The 20,079-nt window shown below is 51.6% G+C and overlaps 2 protein-coding genes across 5 annotated transcripts in view; one reads left to right on the top strand and one right to left on the bottom strand.

Annotated features, from left to right (window-relative positions):
* Positions 1-18,443, top strand: part of foxo1a (forkhead box O1 a) — a 28,726-nt gene extending 10,283 nt beyond the window's left edge. Inside the window, exons 1-4 of one of the 3 annotated variants that reach the window (XM_037267919.1) lie at positions 3,450-3,619; positions 3,894-4,205; positions 16,479-16,670; positions 17,046-18,443. In XM_037267919.1, coding sequence (XP_037123814.1) covers positions 4,062-4,205; positions 16,479-16,670; positions 17,046-18,206 — 1,497 coding nt within the window. In that variant the 5' untranslated portion in view covers positions 3,450-3,619; positions 3,894-4,061 and the 3' untranslated portion in view covers positions 18,207-18,443. Of the gene's footprint in view, positions 1-3,139; positions 4,206-16,478; positions 16,671-17,045 lie in introns of those variants that run through there. The other 2 variants (XM_037267920.1, XM_037267917.1) reach the window with 2 other exon arrangements.
* slc25a15a (solute carrier family 25 member 15a) lies at positions 16-2,412 on the bottom strand. 2 transcript variants are annotated; one of them, XM_037267929.1, is made up of 7 exons: positions 2,077-2,412; positions 1,903-1,980; positions 1,160-1,409; positions 924-1,064; positions 661-833; positions 430-588; positions 16-371 (listed from the first exon to the last, which is right to left on the bottom strand). In XM_037267929.1, the coding sequence occupies exons 2-7, from the start codon at positions 1,955-1,957 to the stop codon at positions 250-252; spliced, it is 900 nt and encodes a 299-aa protein (XP_037123824.1). In that variant the 5' UTR covers positions 1,958-1,980; positions 2,077-2,412; the 3' UTR covers positions 16-249. The 2 variants fall into 2 exon arrangements, with proteins under 2 accessions (XP_037123824.1, XP_037123823.1); XM_037267928.1 differs by lacking the exon at positions 2,077-2,412 and having other exon boundaries at positions 1,903-2,069.
* Positions 18,444-20,079: the final 1,636 nt, after the last annotated feature.

Consider the following 20,079-nt stretch of genomic DNA (forward strand, 5'->3'; position numbering starts at 1 on the left):
AAGTTATTGCACAGTTGAAATGCCACAGCTAGCGCTCACTTATTAGCTTCTGAGAATGTGCACAATCATGAAGATTGCTATATTCCAATACATGTGGTATTAGCTTTGGAAAGGTCCATCTTTATTACAGCGCTCGCTAGATGGAGCAGTAGCACCCAAATCTTGTGTTGCAGCATTTTGCCCTGGATTACAAAACGTCTTCTGTTGCTGGAAAAGGTCTCCCTCCACCCACCCAAGTCGTGGTCCACCTCAGGCACCCACAGCCTCCATCAGGGACCTCCGCGTGAACTCGTAGGCCAGGAAGAGGGCGCCGTTGGCCGGGAAGGTGCGTATCATGGTGGGCGTGAGGCCCGAGTAAAGAGCCCTGAAGCCTGTGAGACGGAAGGCACTTGATTGACAGAAACCCGACGGAGCCCTTGTCAATCTTACCCTCGTTGCGCAAGATCCCCATAAAGGTCTTCAGGAAGCCCTCCTGCCTCCCGGCTAAGGAGTACACCTGGATCCTGGACTTGACGCAGTCCATGGGATAGATCAACAGCCAAAGACAAGCGCCGCCAAAACCGCCGCTGAACATGAGCGGCAGAATGCCTGCAAAAGGTGCCAAATGCCCAAGGTCGGAAGCGGTCCACCCAAATACGAGTCGGTTCCGACGCGACCTACCGATGCCCTCCTTGTCGGTTCCCATGTAGCGTGCAAAGGCGGAGCGGCTGACTTCATAGCCGCCAAAGAAGCAGAAGTAGCCCGGGAACTCCCTCACCATGGTGGACGTCAGACCTTGGTAGAACCCCAGCGGACCGTTTGTCTCCATCACCGACTTCACCACCGTCCAAACTCTGATGGAGTCACAGAACCGACCGACACCACGCTTACAATCCCGACTTGGAGCCGGCCACTTTGAAATGTCAGCTGTCCGCCGCGCGGACCTTCTCTGTCCTCTGGCGATCTTGCCCGAGGCTTCCATCTCGTGCATGGCCTGCAGGCGACATTTGACCAGCTCGGAAGGGCAAAGCACCATGGACGAGAAGATGGAGGCCAGCGAGCCCGAGAATGCTTTCTGAACGTCACTGCTCGGTTGAGAGAAGCGCAAGTCAACGAGAAGGATTTTTCTTTTGGGACGGGCCCACGTAGATACACACACACACACACAAAGCCGCCACACCTGAGCTGGTCCACGCCGGCCAAGGAGCGCACCGCGTCCTGGCAGAAGCCGTAGCTCAGAAAGAGCACCGAGTTCTCGCAGATGTTGGCTAGCAGTGCCGGGGTGGTGCCCTTGTAGAGGCCGCGCACTCCCTCTTGCCTGAAGGTGGACACCAAGCAGTGAGTGAATCCTCGGTACATGCTGGGGAAGGTCTGCATCTTCACCTTGGCGGTGTCCAGCGGCTGGCCGCTCACAACGCAAGCCGTGCCGCCTGTTGCCGTGCCGCAAAACCATGACAGCCTTTAAACAATTGACAACTCGGGAGTGAGTGCTTTTTTGAGTTTGGAGCCGTCGCTTCCTATTTTTCTTTGCTTTGTGCTTTTCAGATACTCAGTGAAGTGATAAGGAAAAGAAAAAAAATGAAGGTGAGGTCATGTCCGCCCGCAAGCATGGAATGGTATTTGTTGTTCACGCGATCCTCGTCATATTCCCTGAAATATGACAGGTGTGCCTTGCCGCTTTGGAGTCGTTGCGCAATTGACTGACTCACGGCATGACAGATCTTTGGCCTGCTTATCATGATCCAAATGGCGCTTCAGCATAATGAACAATTCTATTGGCTTTCGTTCAGCCTTGCCAAGAAAGGGGCCGCGCGGAGCGGGAAACCGACGCGTTGAACCGCCGCGCCGCGCCGCGCCATGCCACGACGCGACACGCATCCTGAAATTGAGTCAATGCAAATGTTTTGGGGGACTTCAACTTGCCTGCTGCTCCTGCGGTGAAGTCAATGATGGCCTGGAGAATGGGCTGTGGAGCCATGTTGCATCAGCAGCAACCCAACCCTGCAAAAATGTGTCTGTCCTAAAATGGAAGAAGCACACAAAGCTTGCAGAAAGATGATGGATCCAAATATAAGGCTTTCACTTCCTACTCCCTCCCTCCCTCCCTCCCTCCCTCCCAAGCAGCGAACAGTGACGACTCCCCCGCAGGTCAGGAAGTTGCTGCGTGGAAGAAAGCGCATAGTCCCAAAAGTTGTCTGTCCTCTTTGGATGCGTGCAAAGCGCAACCGAGATGACATTTCCATAAATAAACAGAGGCGCAACGCACCAGAGCCAAAACGGAAGTAACACCCCTATTCAAGAAAAAAAGAACTTGTCACGTAATATTGCCTTCTTACTGAGGTCCCGAATCAAAGAAAGAAGGAAGGACGGAAAAAAGCACTCCATTTTGACACTAAATGTTGCAATGCGGAAAAGACTCCGCGGTGTTGTGTTTGGATGTCTTAGCGCCTTAACGCCACTAAATGTCAGTAGAGTCCTTCGGAGTATTTTTTATTTTTTTATTTTGTAATCCTCAAAGTCGAGTCAGCTCGCGAGACAACTGATTTGTTGCTTCGCAGTAGGCATGCTACTCAAAGTAGCAAGACATTGATCAACTTCAAATCATGAAAGAAAACCAAGGGTCCAGCCAAGTGGACAAAAATAATGGCAGAGACGGCGGTCAGGTCAGTGGCTGGCTGAATTTGGCTGTCAAACATGCTGAGAGCGAGAAAGCGCTGGAGAAAAAGAACAATGCAAAGTGGACGTCATCAATTGTCCGAATGAATGTTGTTCACGTTCGAGCCGTCAGAGCAACGTCACAAGAGCACGGCCTCGACAGCAAATGTGGCAAAAGCATAGAAATAGATTGAAGAACGAGACGCGATCATCATTAGTCTGCAAAGTATTTATTGCCATCAAATAATCCGTGTTTAGCTCGCCTCGTGATCTTATAGTGACGGACGGGCAAGTGAGTGATAACGTAGCTCCACTTCCCAATTGCAGTTAAATGTGGCAAGCAGCTTTTGAAAGAATCATCGTTGGTTGCTTTTAAAATATGTAAACATGACAGCCATTCATTGTTGGGAACAACCTTTGGGTGCCCTTTCGTGTTTACTAGGCCAAAGAATGAAAACAGCAGGTCCTCTTTTGGGGGGGGGGGGGGGGGGGGGGGGCGGGTTTGTCCCCGCCCCCGTGCAACGTCGTCGGATGTCATTCATTGGCGCGCTGCGTCTGTCAATCGAAGGTGGGCGCGGCCATGTGCCAAACGCCACTTCCAGTAAAAGTGCTCACATGCGGCTCGGCCGGCGCTCACAGTCAACAGGCTGGACGGACGGAAAGAAGGAAGGAAGGAACGAACGCACGAAGGAACGAACGAACCGCGACGCGCCGCGCCAGGACGCCGCGCTCTTCAACGCACGTCTTTTCTTTTTGGACGCTCTTTTGGACACTTTTTGCACGCATTGATTTTGGCAAGCGCTTTGGGATGTAACTTCCAAAGTTGAGTGACTTTCTGCGGAGCTCCCGCGTTTCCCGGACATTTGTTTACTTCGTTTCTTTTTTCTTCTTTTTCTTGTTGTTGTTGTTGTTGCCACCACCATCGAGAGGGGAGCAGAGTAACACCTCTTCCCATCACCCTCTCGACCACCATGGCGGAAGCGGCGCAGCAGCAGCCACACCTGGTGGACATCGACCCCGACTTCGAGCCCCTGGCCAGACCCCGCTCGTGCACTTGGCCTTTGCCCCGGCCGGAGTTTGTCAATCCGGGCGACTCCAACACCTCGTCGCCGGTGCCGTCCATCAAGCAGGAGCCCGCCGGCAATGAGTACATCAGCAACCTTAGCCTACTGGAGGAGAACGAGGACCTGTGCGGCGACTTCCAGTGTCAGGAGACGTGCGTCCACCAGCATCCCGCACCCCGGCCGCAGCAACATCAGCATCAGCAGCAGCAGCAGCAGCAGCAGCAGCATCGCCCCAATCCCGCACTCCAGCAGCAGCAGCAGCAGCAGGTGCCCCTGCTCTCCTCCCCGGTGGCCAACTCGTCATCCTCGGCCGCCGCCGCCCAGAGGAAGAGCAGCTCGTCCCGGCGGAACGCCTGGGGGAATATGTCGTATGCGGACCTCATCACCAAAGCCATCGAGAGCTCCCCGGAGAGCAGGCTCACCTTGTCTCAGATCTACGACTGGATGGTGAAGAATGTGCCTTATTTCAAGGACAAGGGGGACAGCAACAGCTCTGCAGGATGGAAGGTAAGTTGCTTGATTGCTGGCCTTATTCAAAGCGGTGAAAGGGCGCAATAGGCCGAGCGCTTTGCGAGTTTTCTCCAGTTCAAAGTGGACTTCTGAAATCAACGTCGGTCTGGCACGTTCCTCCGATTGTGATTGCGAGCGGCACCTAATAAAGGAGTTTCTTTTGGACCTTTGTGACTCTGGTCTGGCTCCATCGTCCTTTTGGAGCCAGCACTGGCTTAGCTAGTTTTGTCCTTGTCCTTGTCCTTGTCCTTGGTGTTGCTCCTGCATCCAGTAGAGTTGCATTGCTTTCTCCCGTGGTCTATGACAGTCATCTGACTTCTTCTCCCTGCTCCCTTTTTGATTTACAAAGTCCGCTGACTCGACAGGCAGGCAGGCAGGGGCCCCGCGTCCTGGCGTGGCTCGATGAAAACACGTGATTCGTGTCTCCGCTAATTCCAGTGAATGAAGCCAGATGAAAAGGAACCCGTGAGTTGAGACTTTATGGGATGCGGAGGACAGCCCCGGCTGACGCTTTTGCTTGAATGCCGTCCGCCCACGAGCAATTCATCGGTGCGGCGGAAGTTGTAAGCCGCCCAGGTGACCCCTGCGTGTCATTAATGAGGCGGAATTCAGCAGCCAGCACACACGCATGCTGTTCGCCATTCATCCGTTTGACCCGGCCGGCTGTTTACAAAAGCTCCCGACTAATGTGGGGCTGTCGGATTTTGTCCCGTCAATCAGATTAGGCTAGTAGGGGGGGGGACAGAGAAAAAAAATCTTGCTTGCCATGGCCCAAAACGGAGATTACTCGGTAAACTCAGAAGGAAAAACAAGTTAACGTGTTTGAATTGGTTGTACACATGGGTGGAGGTTTTTTTTTTGAATTATTGTTACTCTTGTAGACTGACACAGGTAGAAAGAGCTGTTTGCGCCGTTGCGGGGGTGAACGCAGCCAACTTATTTCCTTTGCATCCGGCGCAGAAGAGACTTTGACACTGCGCAATCAGAAATAGGCTCACTCAAGTCTGTGCAGAAGATCGAAGTACGTCGGGGGTGCTTTTTAAAAATAGATTAAAACATTGCGTTGGACGACTCGATTCTTCCGAAGATTCGTGGCTTACTGGCTAATGGAATCCAATGAGCTCCAATTCACAGCAATTGCCACATGCGCCACAACTTAGACCTGGTCCAAATGATTGTGAAGTGGCTAAAGTGTGGCTCCGAGTGGAAAGGAGCTGGCCTCAAAAGCAAGGTGTGGGAATGGAATCATCCGACGGGTGATGTTATTGTTACGTTACCCCGTGACGCCTTTGTTGTTGTTGTAAGTCCAGTCTTCATTTACTCTGCCGTTCCCACCGCGTTGCCTCACGCCCGCCCGCCCGCCGAGTGCGCCGAGTGAGTCATCTAGCCGCACGCATCCGCACGAACTTTGAACCCCAGCGGCGGTGGCGGCGGCGGCTCCGACGTCTTGAATCGACTCAAAACGCTGAGCATCCCTCGAAAGGGAAGCCGTTTAAAAGCCGTTTTTGTCTGATGGGTACCATTCCTCCTCAGACTCCTTTGGATTCAAATTAGAATATTCAGTTGATTTGAATGACCTTAGCCAGTTGGGCCATTTTGTGTGCAAGGCTCTATAAATAGACGGTCCATCAGCGTTGACATCATCGAGCATTGCCACCCTGGTCATATCGGTGTCGGCGTCAACAACATTGGTCAAATAGTTGAGTTGTGCTTGACGCGTGTTACTCCAGTGCACGGCGTGCCTGAGACTCCGTTACCATCGGACACGGTGGATCATTTACGGCGCTTTAGCACCGTTGAGCATTTTCACACAAAGGCTGTCTGTCACCCAAATATGTTGAGCACATGGCGGCAAGTTGCCACCCAAGTACAAAGGCCTGATGCACCTGATGGCCCGTCATGAAACCGGTTGGTGCAGGACTTGTGGTCTGGAGCTGCCTCCTTTGCGCTTCTTTCTTTATCTTCCATTCAGGGAAGCGTCGCTGTGACCAGGGGGGCGCTCGGCCTCCGCCGTCCACGGCGGGAAAGTGTGGGAAAAGCAGCGTGCCATTCGCAGCGGCGGCGAGGTTGGCGGCGGCGGGGGTGGCGGCAGCGGCGAGGGTGGCAGCGGTGGCAGCGGGGGTGGCGGGGCCTCCACACAGGGCAGGGGGGCTACGGCACATTGTCTGCTGGCCGAGGAGACGGAGCGAGTGACACCGCGCCGTTGATGAGGATTCTTGTTGTTGATGTGAAGTAGACGCGGTGGAATCGTGATTGGCGTGAAGGCTTGACATTTCTGAGACTTAGTCTTTGAATCCCAGCTTTGGCATTCCTCTCTGGAGTTTACTCGTTGTTGTCGATTCCCTCCCTCCCACCTCGCCAAAAATGCACGTTAGCTTCATTGAAGGAAGGCTAGATGATACGTGCTTGTGAATTTGAGTGGCGCTTTATGTTAGCTTTTCATGCTAGCTGTTTTTGTTTTGCGTGTCCTGTCGATTTGGAATTCATTGTTGTGTACGGATGTATTTCAAAAGTGTTGCTACCCGTTTTATTGAGTAGATATTCCACTTCCTGTTTTTGTCCCCATTTGCTTAATTGCAGAATTTTTATGGACGTGTGAGTGCGTCAACTGCCACAGACAAATTCCTTTGATCATTCTGATTGATTTGGAGCCTCAGCTCAGCCAGGACGGCAAACAAAAGACTTTCATTTGGATCATCTGTGTGCGATGGCGCTCGATCTGTTTGAGAAGGAGTCGTCAATGAAGATGGAAGATAGCGAGCGTGTGTCCGCCGTCCGTGTATGTGACAGCGCTGGGCGAGATGCTTCATTAACGTCATCGTTTTGAATGGAACCAAATCTGAATCACCGTTTCCACCCCGCCAAGAGCCCCCTAACTTGTCTCCGAGCGCCAACGACGACAAACAGTTGCGCCGGCCAGGTGCGACCCGACCCGCTCGCAGGCTCCAACTCTCTGGCTGGACGTCGGCCCGGGCGGGAAGTGGAAGGAACGCACGTGGCCAAAAGAATGGCACGACTGTGTCCAGGCCTGTTTTCTTTCACTCAAAGTGCAGTTACCCCCAAAAATGATTGAGTTTTTCGACATTCCGGCACTGGTTGTTTGATGTAATCATTAGCTTGGAAGCCATCCACATACGCATATGCCCTCTCATGAGTGTTGCTGCATCCCTCGTGTGTCACTGCGCAAATATTTACCGCACTTTGATGTCGGTGCGTAGATCGATACGGCCTCCGCGGCGGCGGCGTTCCCTCTGTACACGCCGCACTCTCGACCCGGCATTCCTCACGCCACTTGCGGTAAACACTCCCGCCCACGCCTCAAAACAAACTGGAGAACCGACACGGCGGTCCGAGCCGGTTCACGGGCCGATCGTTATCACGGCGCACCCGCTGACTTTGCTCGGCGAGCGTCACGACCGAAATCAGGTCGGATCTATTTGTCACCGCTGCTGAATTTCATTTCACGGTCGGGAAGGGAACCAAATGCGAAAATCAAACATCAGCTCAACTTTGGTGTAAATAGGAACAGAAAGCATGACGTCGGCAGCCTCGAAAAGTTTCAAGAAAAAAGCAGGTGAAGCCAAAGCAGGTTTGTGTCCCAGCCATTGGCAGCAATGTCAGCTTGTAGCTAAGAATGAAGGCATTCTAGTCTCCAGCGCTCTCCAAAGCTGATTTGCTCATCGCCGTTCCCAAACAAGCTCATAGTCTGAATGTGTATTAGTGGGACGATTCAGGGATTGGACAGAACAGCAGCGCTCCTGTTTCACACACACACACACACACACACACACACGTACCGACTGACGTCACCCCTGTGAGCGGCGGAGGAGTCCGAGCTTGGCATGGCCCCAGGACAGAAGGGGCAGCTGTGTTTCTCAGGCGAGGAGCTCAGCCCATTTCCTGCCTGGTCCGTTCCTTCCCAATAGCAGCCCCCCCCCCCCCAGCCCCCTCGTGTGTAGAGTGGAAGGAGAAAAGGGGAGCAGTAGAGTGTTTGCCACTTGTTCCGAGTTGCATAAGAGGACGTTTACTGGAATCAAGGAGCCAGCCGCAGGCCAAAGTCTGGTGCCACTGGTTAGTCAGCGGAACTGTGAGGAGGCACTGTGTTGGTTGCTTGGAGGTGCCATGTGTGTGTGAGTGAGTGAGTGAGTGAGTGAGTGAGTGAGTGAGTGAGTGAGTGAGTGAGTGAGTGAGTGAGTGAGTGAGTGAGTGAGTGAGTGAGTGAGTGAGTGAGTGAGTGAGTGAGTGAGTGAGTGAGTGAGTGAGTGAGTGAGTGAGTGAGTGAGTGAGTGAGTGCATAACCTGCCTGGGCCTCATAATTAAAGCCCTGCTGCTGGCAGACGCCGCCAAGACAGACAGACAGACAGGCCAGCCAGCCAGCCAGCCAGCCACCCGGCCCGACACAGAGAACATTCCAACACATCGTTCTTTCCGAGTTTTTTTTTTTTTTTTTTGAAACTCCATTGCGGCTTGATATTGTTGCTTTTGCTTTTCTCCCGCCTCCTCTTCTCTTCTCTTCTCTTCTCTTCTCTTCTCTTCTCTTCTCTTCTCTTCTCTTCTCTTCTCTTCTCTTCAGCAGCTGTGCCTGATCACACCAAATATCTTCCACCTCCATTTTTAATCTGGACTTTGATTGTACTTTGCAATTGGAATCCATCGAAATACAATATCATCTGTACATTGGGGCAGCACATATAATAGTGGACGCTAGCTGTTTACAAAATTCAAATAGAATTCAATGATTGGGCGCTGGTCGGAGCAGAAAGTCTCTGTCTGTCAAGATGAGTTGATTTTTCGCCCGATGCATGCGAAACGCGCCACACAGACGACTTCCAAACACCGTCGTCGTGTTTGCCGTGATGTCACCGCGCCCGTCCGGTCTTTTGGCGCCGAGCAACGAGCACAAACGAAAATGAATCCTGCCGGCCATTTCGCAACCCCCCCCCCCCTCACCGGAGTTCCCTCGCGTCCCGCCACCAGGAAGCAAAATTGGGATTGGCAGCCGAGGAGGCAGGAAACGGGCTTAAAGGGAGCCAAGCCCATTTGAAAAGTGCTTTTCGTCCCTGCTAGCGTAGAATCAAACGCGCCGTCGTTTCGTGTTTATCCAGCTGACCTTATGTTACGATTGTCTGATTGGAGATGACAAGTAGACAGAGGAGACATCAAGTAGCAAAAGGGAATTAAGTCAAGGTATTTTCTTCATCTTAAAACCAACTCCGAATGAAGCATGCCATGGCAAGCGACGGGATTTGTGTTCCCTTTTAAAAAAGACTTTTACGGTCTCAAGTGGAGTCCAGCGCTTGTTAAAAGTGTTTACAAATGTTAGCCTCTAGCGCTGCGCTGCGTGCGTGCGTGATGCTTTCATTGGCGTGGAAAGGATCCAAGAAACTTCCCAGCTTTCAATTGGCCGAGCGGCCTTTGCTTTTGCGTCCAGTGCTCGCTCACAGGCCTAGCGCTTCTCCACCGGCCAGAGGTGAGCTCGCCGTCCGCATCCAAACGCTGTTTGGGAGCGCCGGCGCTCGTCTCGGGGATGAGTCACCGTGTTTTGGTAGCGGCGTGACCTCCACTTGCGTGCTTCTCGTTTGCTCGCACGCGAGATAGCGACGGCCCTCTCGTGCGTTTTGACACACACGAAAAGAGTAAGACTTGAACGGGACCGCCGAGGGCCTCCAAACCACAGGCATTAGCTAGAGCCACATTGTTGTTCAATTCCCGCCCTGAAGCTATTATGCATGGAGCCTGTCAGACTGGGCCAGCGTTTAGCAAACACACACACACAGGCACACACACGCGCAGCCATGCAGTCACCGACCGCCATTGATGGGAGGTGCGGGTCGTGTCGTGTCGTCACCGGAGAGCAGAGCAGAGCAGAGCAGAGCTTCTGCCAAGAGGACCATTCAGCTCGCGACAGTCCCATTTGTTGCGGTAAATCATTATCTGCGCTTTGTAAAATGGCACGGCCAGGGAATTCCCAAAAGATGAAAAAGGCGAGTCACCAAGGCGCATTTTCACAAATAGGCAGAAGTCACGTCACTCTTGATTTCCCATTTTGCTTAAATGTGGACTTTTGGAGCCAGACATCCCTCACGGCAAACCTTTTCCCTGCGACAGTGCACCTCGCGTATCCCGTAACTGACAGGAAGCTCATGTGTGCGTGCGTGCGTGCGCCCAGTGTCGGCGCTCCACGTGGCTGTCGTGATGTCAGCACAACTCCGGAAGCGACATGTGACACCCGATTCTTCTTCCTCTTCCCTTCATTTTTTTTTTTGGGGCATTCTTCCTCTTTGCGATTGTCCCATGAAAGCAGTGTTCCGCTGGGAGTCATTAAGACCTCAAGGCTCGGTGCGTTTTGTGCAAATGTGACCTTCAGGTGCGAATGGGGTCACGGGTCAAATTTGATACTGTCATTTTCTTCATTGATGTTCTCTTTTGCTCGCTTTTCCCTTCATTGCTAGCAAAAACAAGTCTGTGTGCTATTTAAATCTTCAATGTCAAATATTGAATCGTTTTACAGCAAAGCCCAATTAGGGTGTTAAGATCAAAGTTGGAGTCAACACGATTGTATCTCCTAGGATTCGCGATTGGCCTTCAGGGGAACATTTTCCGCCGGCAAAAAGCAACAGGTATCTTCCCAAGCTCTAAAAGTGTCAAGGGTCCACAAGTGCTGCCTTTGGGACACAACCTCGCAACCCTGCTGGAAAAAAAAGAACAAAAATGGTGTGACTCGGAAGTGTTCTTTTTATTTTGGTATTTGTTTGAACAAAGTCCTCCCATGCACGCCACGCCGCGCCACGCCAGCTCTGTTTATTTTCTGATGTGTCACCATCATTTCCATCTCATAATGAGCTCTGCTATTTATAATAAAACAAAGTCGAGGGGGGGGCAGTCACGGCTTCATTCGATCTTGTTGGCGCGCTTGTTCATTTTTGAAGCGGCAAACGGCTAAGTGCTTCCCATTTTGTCTCGCGCAGCCCCTCTGAAGCTTCAGTTGAATACCTGTGAGACGGGCCACGCACGCACGCACGCACGCACACGGCCATCTCCGTTTTGGTGCCGCGCCGCTTTTAATAGAAAACAGCTCAGATATTGTGGGTGGCCATTTTGGCTTTTGATTTTCTTTCCCCGCCCCAAAACTTCAGTGGCCTCGCTAGCTGGCACCGAACCGAGCGAAAGACAAACAACACTGCTGTTGCTCATTAAAGGGGCCATGCTCAACAATGATATCCATTCTCATAAGGATATTTTACAAGCCCCCAAAAGTTCTTCAAAAAATGATGATGAAATCGAAATTTTCCCCACAGATGACAGGTGGGAAAAAGTTCTAGGGAATATCAGGACAGACATAAGCCAATAAACTTTCTTCAGACCAAGTTTACATTGAACTGCTTAATTGGATCGTTATTTAAGTCGATTGGAGCAGTCAGGGGCTATCCTCCCTCCCTCCCTCCCTCCCTCCCTCCCTCACCTTAGGAGGGTGGAAATGGAACCGTGTCCATTCCACACAGGCATCCTGCAGTGGTCCGCACACTGCATCTTTATCCGGGGCCAGGCGAGGGCAACGACCCAGTCCGCTCGGCTCGGCCCGGCCCGGCCCGGCCGAGCAGTCGGAGGCGCAAAATAAGCCGGCCCCACAGACGGCGCTCTGTGCGTCGACAGACTGGCAATTGTGTGGCATATAGCGGCACATGCACATCTTTTCGCACGGCCAGCTTAGCCAGCACAACGCGCTCCCTGTCTGCGTGCACATGAGCTGCACGTCGTTGGGCTCTGACTCAGGAAATCACACTGAAAATAGAAGTTTGGCATTTTGCTGGCAAAGAACATGCCAGAGGAGCCCTGATTGCTTGCCACGTCAGAGCGTGAGGTCATTTTCAGTTTCAATCGGTTCAAATCGAAGAAGAAGAGGAAATGGAAGAATTTGCGGCATTGTTGGGGTTCCGCTCTGACCACGACTGGTCATAAGACGTATTACACCCAAAAAAGGTTTCATCCTGTAAAAAAACAATCACTTTCAGAAAAAGAGTATCTTTGGTCTAACTTTTGTGTCTTCAGCAGCTAGCTAACGTGTCGTTGGAATTTGCCGGCTCAAATGTGGCGGCAGTCTGGGCAAACGCCTCGCGGAGTGAATTAAGCGGCGAGCAAAAAGCTCTTCGGGGCCCTCGGACAGACGTAATGGGCTCTCAATCACACAGCTGCGCTCTCCATTTGGCGAAATGGCCAGAGATGAGTCATTCTCGCGCCGCTTTTATGGGAAACTAAAAGGTTTTCACCGTGAACCCAAAATGTGCAGCACCCAAACTGAAGTTGACCTTTAGAAAACTTTCAAATGTTCAACTCTGAAGTCTTTCCCAACTTTCTGCCCAACTTGATTGACTGTAACGAGGAGCCGATTGCCGATTGCGTTGCGTGGGATTCCATTGAATACGGTACAAAGACGAATCCCGTAGCCTCCATTTGTTTGCTCTTTCCTTCTTTTCCTCTTGTTTGGCCCGCCAAGTGCAGAACCCTGTTTTCAATCCGCCACTCCACTTTTGCATCCAAGCCCACGTCTGAGCGGGATCGGTATCAGGAGCCGCCAGCTCTTCCTGTGCGGCAGGAAGCCCGCTAATCGCTCGGCGCCGCGGTACGCCGATGAAAGATGCCGAGGTGTTCGTTCCTCGCCGGTCTCTCTCTCAGCGTCCGACAACTCCGCTTCCGCGACACGGAGGTCCGGGTCAAGGGGTTGTCTGTAAATACGTTAGCAGACACTTTTGCTGCTCCTGCTGACTTTTTTTTTTCTTCTCTCCAAACGTCACAGTCAGCCACTTGGCCCAAAGTGGATTTAAGGACCTCCATCCACACTGAAGCGCTCAGTGTCCAGGCCTCCAAATTGCATTATGGCACAAAAAGAGAGCTTTTCTTTTTCTTTTTCTTTTCCACCATCAGCTGTGTGTGTGAGCCATCCCTGCGGTATGGTGAGATGGCGCGCGGTTGGGGGGGGGCATTGTGGCGTACAGACAACCCGGTTCCAGCTTGCCGCTCTATCCTCGGGTGTTTCTTTTTTTGTACAGCCGGTCCTATTTTTAAAAAGAGCGACTGTCTATTTATAAGCCCTTTCACAGTGACGCGCTTGTGTGCAGTCAAACCCGAGGCCTTTTTTTTTTTTATACCCCCTGCACAGATTAAATGAAGCAAATTAAGATGGAAAAAAAGTTGCAGGCTTGTTATTTCCCTTGTGCTTTTTTTTTTGAGAATTTCCCCGCTGCCTTTTATGGCCTATTGACTTGCGTTAATAGGCCAAGCAGCCATTGCGGCCAGTCGCTTCTTATTGGCGCTGATAACGTATCAAAGTGCAAACACATGAAGTCGCTGCACTCTGTCTGGATTGGATGTGCTAATGTGAACAAGGTGTGTTGATCAGATTTGATTTGATTTGATTTTGTGCTTGCGACAGAATTTGCCGGGCTAGCTAGCGCCACCGCGGGACATTGCGAGCTCGACTAGGCCATGTGTCTGATTTGCAAGTTAGCATCCAGGATAGAGATTTGACTTTTCAATATCTCTTTGTCCTGTCAACCCGAGTGCGCCTTAAGCACCTTTAGCATTAGCGGTGCGAGCGTCTTGCTCCCTTTTCAGCGGTGACCGCACTGCTCCGCCTCAGCACGACTGGGCCTCAGCTGCTTCCATTTGACAGCATCCAGAACACGAAGAGGAAAAAAAAGCACCTTTCTTTCCACATGTCCATATGTCGGCCGGCCCGGCGTGTTTGCACCTGTCGCCCACTTTGGCTGCAAAGCGCCGCCGCCGCACGTGGGCTGCTGGAGCTTTTTTTGCAGCCGAGCTTGGGCTTGTGGCTTTCTGGTGATTCGGCGCTGCGTGTCGCAGGAGGCGTCACGCCCTCGCGGGGGATTTCCTTTCAGCCAGCGCGCTGACATTTGAGGTGCGAGCGTTTCCGCCCAATTTGGTGCATTGACATCCTGGAGCGCGCTTTCACCTTATTGAACAAGCAAAGTGCTTCTGTCCCAGTCCTTCATATTACCACGAGAAAATATGCTCATCGCAGTCGTCGTGTTGATTGGACACCGAGGCAAAAGCGTCTTGTTGTACCTTTAGGTCGGTCAGCACCATTTTTGACGTCTTAACGGATTGTCCTGTAAGCTTTTCCAGTTGCGCAGACAGAAAAAAAACATTTCAAAAAAGGGACTATGCAGGAGACAAGGCAACGTGGGAAGGGCTGAATGAACAGTGCGCTCTTTGAGCGCAACTGGCACAAAACGCTCTTGACTGCTTCTTGCCACTTTGCCACACACTGCCGCTCTTTCTCCCTCCCGCCCGCCTAAATCGTGCACATTGACGACAACGGCCGCCGCCACCTCTAGCTTGAGTCACGCTCCGGTCCCAGGTTAAAGTCGGAGGTGCGTGCGCTGGGCTCACTCGCGCATTCCTTTGGCCTTTTCCTCGCCGAGGTGGGCCGGGCCGGGCCGGGCTGGGCTCGGCAGGAAGTCGAGCCCGCTTCCTGTCCCGCTGCTCTTTCATGTGCTCACTTCCTGGTGTTTTGCCAGCAGCTCTGTCGCTCGCCGGCGTTGTTTGCTCCGACTCGCACAAGCGAGAGCGTATTTTATTTTTCATTTTGGATTTTGTGTCGAATGAAAGTGCAGCCGAATGTTCTTTTGCACAATGTGCGTTGTGGAACCTTGGCTTTTGTAAGCATGCACGCTGAGGAATGTTGAATGTGATGACTGGCTGGTTGGCCGGCCTGCCTGCCTGCCTGCCTGCCGGCTGGGAATCCTGTCTCTACTGTTTCCTAAGAGATAGTAACACGTTGGCTGTGATTACGATTGAACTTTGCACACGGTGATTAGCTGGAATGTCGAGATTCCTCGTGCGCTGGCTGCAAGGTGAGTCGGAAACAGGGCAGGTCACGAGCCGCTCGGCTTTGGCGCGCTCATAAAATGCAACCCCAAAGTGAAACAATACAATGCACATTTATTTAGATTTCATAACAGCTGCACGTGCAATAAGACGACAACAAAAACTGTTCATTTGACCCCTGGCAAAAATAATAGAATAAGATAATAAAAATAAAATAATAATAATAATAATGATCAACTCAATTACAATATTTATATTTAATGTTTGGGGGGGGGAGTGCGTGCTAGAAGTGCACATGTACAAAGACTCTCCACTCGCAACCCAGGAAGCTTCTGCCCACGTACTTGAACAATACTTCCTTGACGCCAATGATTAGTTTCAGGGCTTTGGCGCCATCTTATGGCATCATATAGAGAAAAGGCACAAATAGGTCAATTCCTGAATCAAATGGCACTTTTCATAGCATGCTATGGGCGAAGCAGATGTGATGCACGCGAGTAGGAACATATTTCAGGATATGTGCCAGTGTGGACAAAACTATTAGCCGCCGTGCCTCGTTGGTTCCTTTTTGCTGCTTTAAAACCTCCAAATCCCAGCAGGCAGGCAGGCAGGCAGGCAGGCAGGCAGGCAGGCAGGCAGGCAGGCAGGCAGGCAGGCAGCCACGCAGGCAGCCAGGCAGGCAGGCAGGCAGGCAGGCAGGCAGGCAGGCAGGCAGCCACGCAGGCAGCCAGGCAGGCAGGCAGGCAGCCAGGCAAGCTGCTGCTGCTTCTCTCCCAGCAGACCTTTGGCCAATATTCTTGTTCATTTGTTTGCGGTGCTTTAGTTACGCCCCACTTACTCCTGGCACAAAAATACTTGTCACCCAGCAACGACGGGCTGCAGTATTAAGCTAGGAAGAGAGCGGGAGGGGGCGGGGGGGGCAGGCAGGATTTTGTTTCCTCCGGTGCAGAGGAGACACAAGTGGAATGTGCGTTATCAGTGTTTTGTTCATGTTAAGAGATTAGCGCGTCAACGTATCGAGCAAGGGTGGGCAAAGTTTGGCCCGCTCTGTCCCGTCATCATGATTGAAAATGGGAATGACTTGACATTTGCAAGGAGACATCCAAATGATGCAGGTTCTTGTTGCAAATGAAGAAGCTTGTGAAGGACAATCTCTGGGTTATCATTGCGAATCCGTTGACCTGGCCCATCGGTTGATATCCCACGTTAGCACAACAACGATGTGCTCGTATTCCCGAGTGACATTAAAATGTCATTTTCTTCTTTCTCCTGGCGACGTCTGTCAAGTTGCACCTGTTTTGCAGCAGCAGCAGCTGGAAAATGGATTTGCACTCTAACGTCAAGTCAAATGTGCATTTGTTTGAAAGGGCAAAGCTCTCACTCTCTTGTGTTCGCCCCCTCCCTCCCCTTGCCTCCTTGCAGAACTCCATCAGGCACAACCTGTCGCTGCACAGCCGCTTCGTCCGCGTCCAGAATGAGGGCACGGGCAAGAGCTCGTGGTGGATGCTGAACCCCGAGGGCGGGAAGAGCGGCAAATCGCCACGACGACGGGCCGCCTCCATGGACAACAACAGCAAATTCACCAAAAGCCGAGGACGCGCCACCAAGAAAAAGGTGCTTTTCAGATTGATTACAAATGGCGTGCAACGAATAATGAACTTTTTTTTATCACTGCTTGTAACACAAATAGCCGCCTTTTGATATGAATAGATTTGATTTTTAGCCTTGCATGACCAATTCCATGATGTCTTTCTTTTGCCAAGAGGGAAAAAGAAAAAAAACTCCTCCGGGTAAAATTGGGCTATGCCACAAAAATGTGCTTTTTTGAAATCGATTCATCTGGAGAATTGCATGTCTTGTGTTTTTTTTTAGTTCTCACTGAAAATTGGTGCGAGCCGCAGTCCGGCTTCCGCAAATGATGGATATGAATGACGATGCCGAGTTGGATTGTTGCAATTGTTGAGCCCAATTGTTACCCCCCCCCCACAGCTGTCTCTTCAGGGCGGGCCGGACGTCGGCGGCGGCGGCGGCGCCGACAGCCCGGGCTCCTACAGCAAGTGGCCCGGCAGCCCCAACTCGCACAGCAACGACGACTTTGACGCCTGGAGCAGCTTCCGGCCTCGCACCAGCTCCAACGCCAGCACGGTCAGCGGGCGCCTCTCGCCCTTCATGCCCGAGGACGACCTGGGCGAGGCGGAGGCGGCGCACATGGGCTACCCGGGCGCCCCGGGGGGGCCCAAGATGACCGCCACGCTGCCCAGCCTCAGCGAGATGACGGGCTCTTTGGGACACGGCTCGGAGAACGTCATGGAGAACCTCTTGGACAATCTCAACTTGCTCTCGCCCAACAACTCTCAGGTGGGCGGAGGGGCGGGCACCCCCGGGTCCTCTCAGTCCTCGCCCATGATGCAGCCCAGCCCGGGCTACCCTCCTTACAGCTCGCCCAGCATGCCGTCGCAGCCTCAGCAGGAGTACCGCAAGTGCGCGTACGCTCCGGCGCCCATCAACGCTATGTCGCCCATGCAGAGCCTGGCCGACGGCAAGCCCGCCTTCGGGCCCGCCTACGGCCACGGCTCGGTACAGCTGCCCGGGCTCCTCAAGGAGCTGCTCACGTCAGACGCAGACCAGCACGGAGACCTCTTGCCGTCAGTGGACGCGGCGGTGTCTCAGTCGAGCGGCTGCATGCTGCCGCCGTACAGCGGCCAGCACGTGGCCAAACTGATGGCGAGGGCTCACCCTCACGGCCTGCCCCACGCCCACCCGCACGCCATGAACGGCCGCCTGCTCATGTCCCTCAACCACGGCGGCGGCGGCTCGGCCCCTCTGCCTTCAGCCAAGAACCAGATGCAGATGGCGTACGGCCTCCCGGGCCACCTGGGCGGCGGCGGCGGCATGGCGCCCGGCGGCTTCTGCCCCCTGAACACCAACGGATACGGACGGCTGGGCCTGGCGCCGCCCCCTCACCCGGAGAAGCTGCCCAGCGACCTGGACGACATGTCCATCGAGAAGTTTGAATTTGACATGGAGACCGTCCTCCATGAAACTCTGATGGACGGCGACTCGCTGGACTTCAACTTTGAGCCCATGGCGACCCAGCAAGGCTTCCCCCACGGGGTCAAGACCACCACTCACAGCTGGGTGTCTGGCTAGGAAGGAAAGAAAAAAGTACAATCAATCTGACTGACTTTTGCTGGAAAATGTCTTGACCTTTAACATTCCTGTTGAATGGATGACTTGAAGTGGCAGGATGATTGATTGAGTGCCAAATTTGCCTTAACTAAGGAGCGTTTCTCGACACACAGCGTCTGTTGAATTTTCTGCAAAGGTTGAATCAAAGGCAACTGGACTTGGCGGTAGACTTCCCTTCTCGGTTCAACTTTCTCGGCCCTTTGTTCCAAAAGCTGTCCCTTGGTCTTGAACCACTTTTGGGTGCCTTCCATTCCACCTTTCCAGCACTGTGAATGCATGCGACTGACCAGCAGAACGTCATCAGCATAAAGAAGCCAGCCGCTCAAAGGCCAAAGATTTCTTCGTGTCCTTCTCTTGAATGAATGTACACAACGTTTGTTTGTTTGTTTGTTTGTGTGCGTGTCCAAAGCGGGGGCGGTGGCCTGGCTGGGCAATTGCGCTCCTCCGAGACCAATATCCTGGATGTCTCCAACACGCCTGATTGAAACGGTCAGCTCGTCATTTGATCATTCCAATCGGAGCAGGCGGACATCAAACGAGTCGAGGAGCCCGATCGGCCGCCCCCGCCCAGCTCCAAAGACTACGCCGCGTTTACACAGCAAGCAAAAATCCAATCTGGCTCCAAGAGAAAACTGGATTCTTTTCTTTTTTAAATTACAAAATCATTTTTGTAGTTGTTGAGCCCTCGCCATCTCTTCATCGGACGCTTCTGCCTGTACATAGCTTAAGATTGTATATTAACATTACATATTTACTCAATTGTTTTATATATATATATATATATATATAGATATATATATATATATATATATGAGTGACATAAATTATTGTGTTTAATATAGATTTATTCTAGTGCAAGACTTGCACTCAGATCCTTAATACCACAGAGGCCTATATACATATTTCTATATATATATAAAATTTTATATATATATATATATATATATAAAACATACATACACGCACACACACATATACATATGTATGTACAGTATATATATATATATACACACACACACACACACACACACTGCTCAAGTCCAGAAGAGACGGTCAGATCAGATCCTCTCTTTGCCGGTTGCCTCCGGACAGACAAGCGTGAGTGGTGGCAGCTTTTCTGCCGAGTCGTGGCGGCCTTTCTGCCGAGTCGTGGCGGCTTTTCCACCTCGTCACAAATTGGAGGTGGCCTTGACGACAGATGAAGCCGTCCCGCTGTTTGGTTTTGTGGCAGCGGTTTAAAGATACTGAACATTTCAAATGGGCTTGTTTTTTGTTGTTTCTTGATTAGTATTGAAAAGCCACCTTTAACAAAGCTGCTGTTTGGCTTTGTTGCCACATGTCGCCTTTCAAACATGGCCAAATTTGCCTTTTAGTGACATGTTCATATTCTTTTTTAAAAAATGTCGATTATCACATCTGGATATATAGAGACATATATCATGTATATATTTGTGCCGGTCACTCAAGTGAAAATGAATTGTTATTGAAATAATGGGTTTCAAACGAAAATTAGACAAACAAAAGCTGTAAATGATATTTTGACATTTAAAATGATTCAATCTATGCATTGTATTCCTTAATTTGATGTGGCTATTGTTATATTTGGTTCTGTCTTTTTATGACAGATATTTTATTGTAATATACATAGCGCTGTGTCGTCGTTTGTGTCGTTCTCGTCAATCGTCGGGGGGGGGGGAATGAAGTTTACTTAGAGATGCAGTGATTTCCGTGCTAAACTTTTGTAAACTGACAATGTTGTTCTTGTATTTAGCTGGTCTTTTCACAACACGCAAAGCTAATTGTTATATTTACATTTCTATATTGAGACTTTACA

This window comes from Syngnathus acus, chromosome 13 (assembly GCF_901709675.1).
Source record: "Syngnathus acus chromosome 13, fSynAcu1.2, whole genome shotgun sequence".
Lineage (NCBI taxonomy): Eukaryota > Metazoa > Chordata > Actinopteri > Syngnathiformes > Syngnathidae > Syngnathus > Syngnathus acus.

Coding starts and splice junctions, on each gene's coding strand:
- slc25a15a (XM_037267929.1), bottom strand. CDS start 1,957: ATGGCTCCACAGCCCATTCTCCAGGCCATCATTGACTTCACCGCAGGA. Junction 589..660: donor AACCGACAAGGAGGGCATCG/GTAGGTCGCGTC, acceptor CACCTTTTGCAG/GCATTCTGCCGCTCATGTTC. Junction 372..429: donor GGGGATCTTGCGCAACGAGG/GTAAGATTGACA, acceptor TCCGTCTCACAG/GCTTCAGGGCTCTTTACTCG.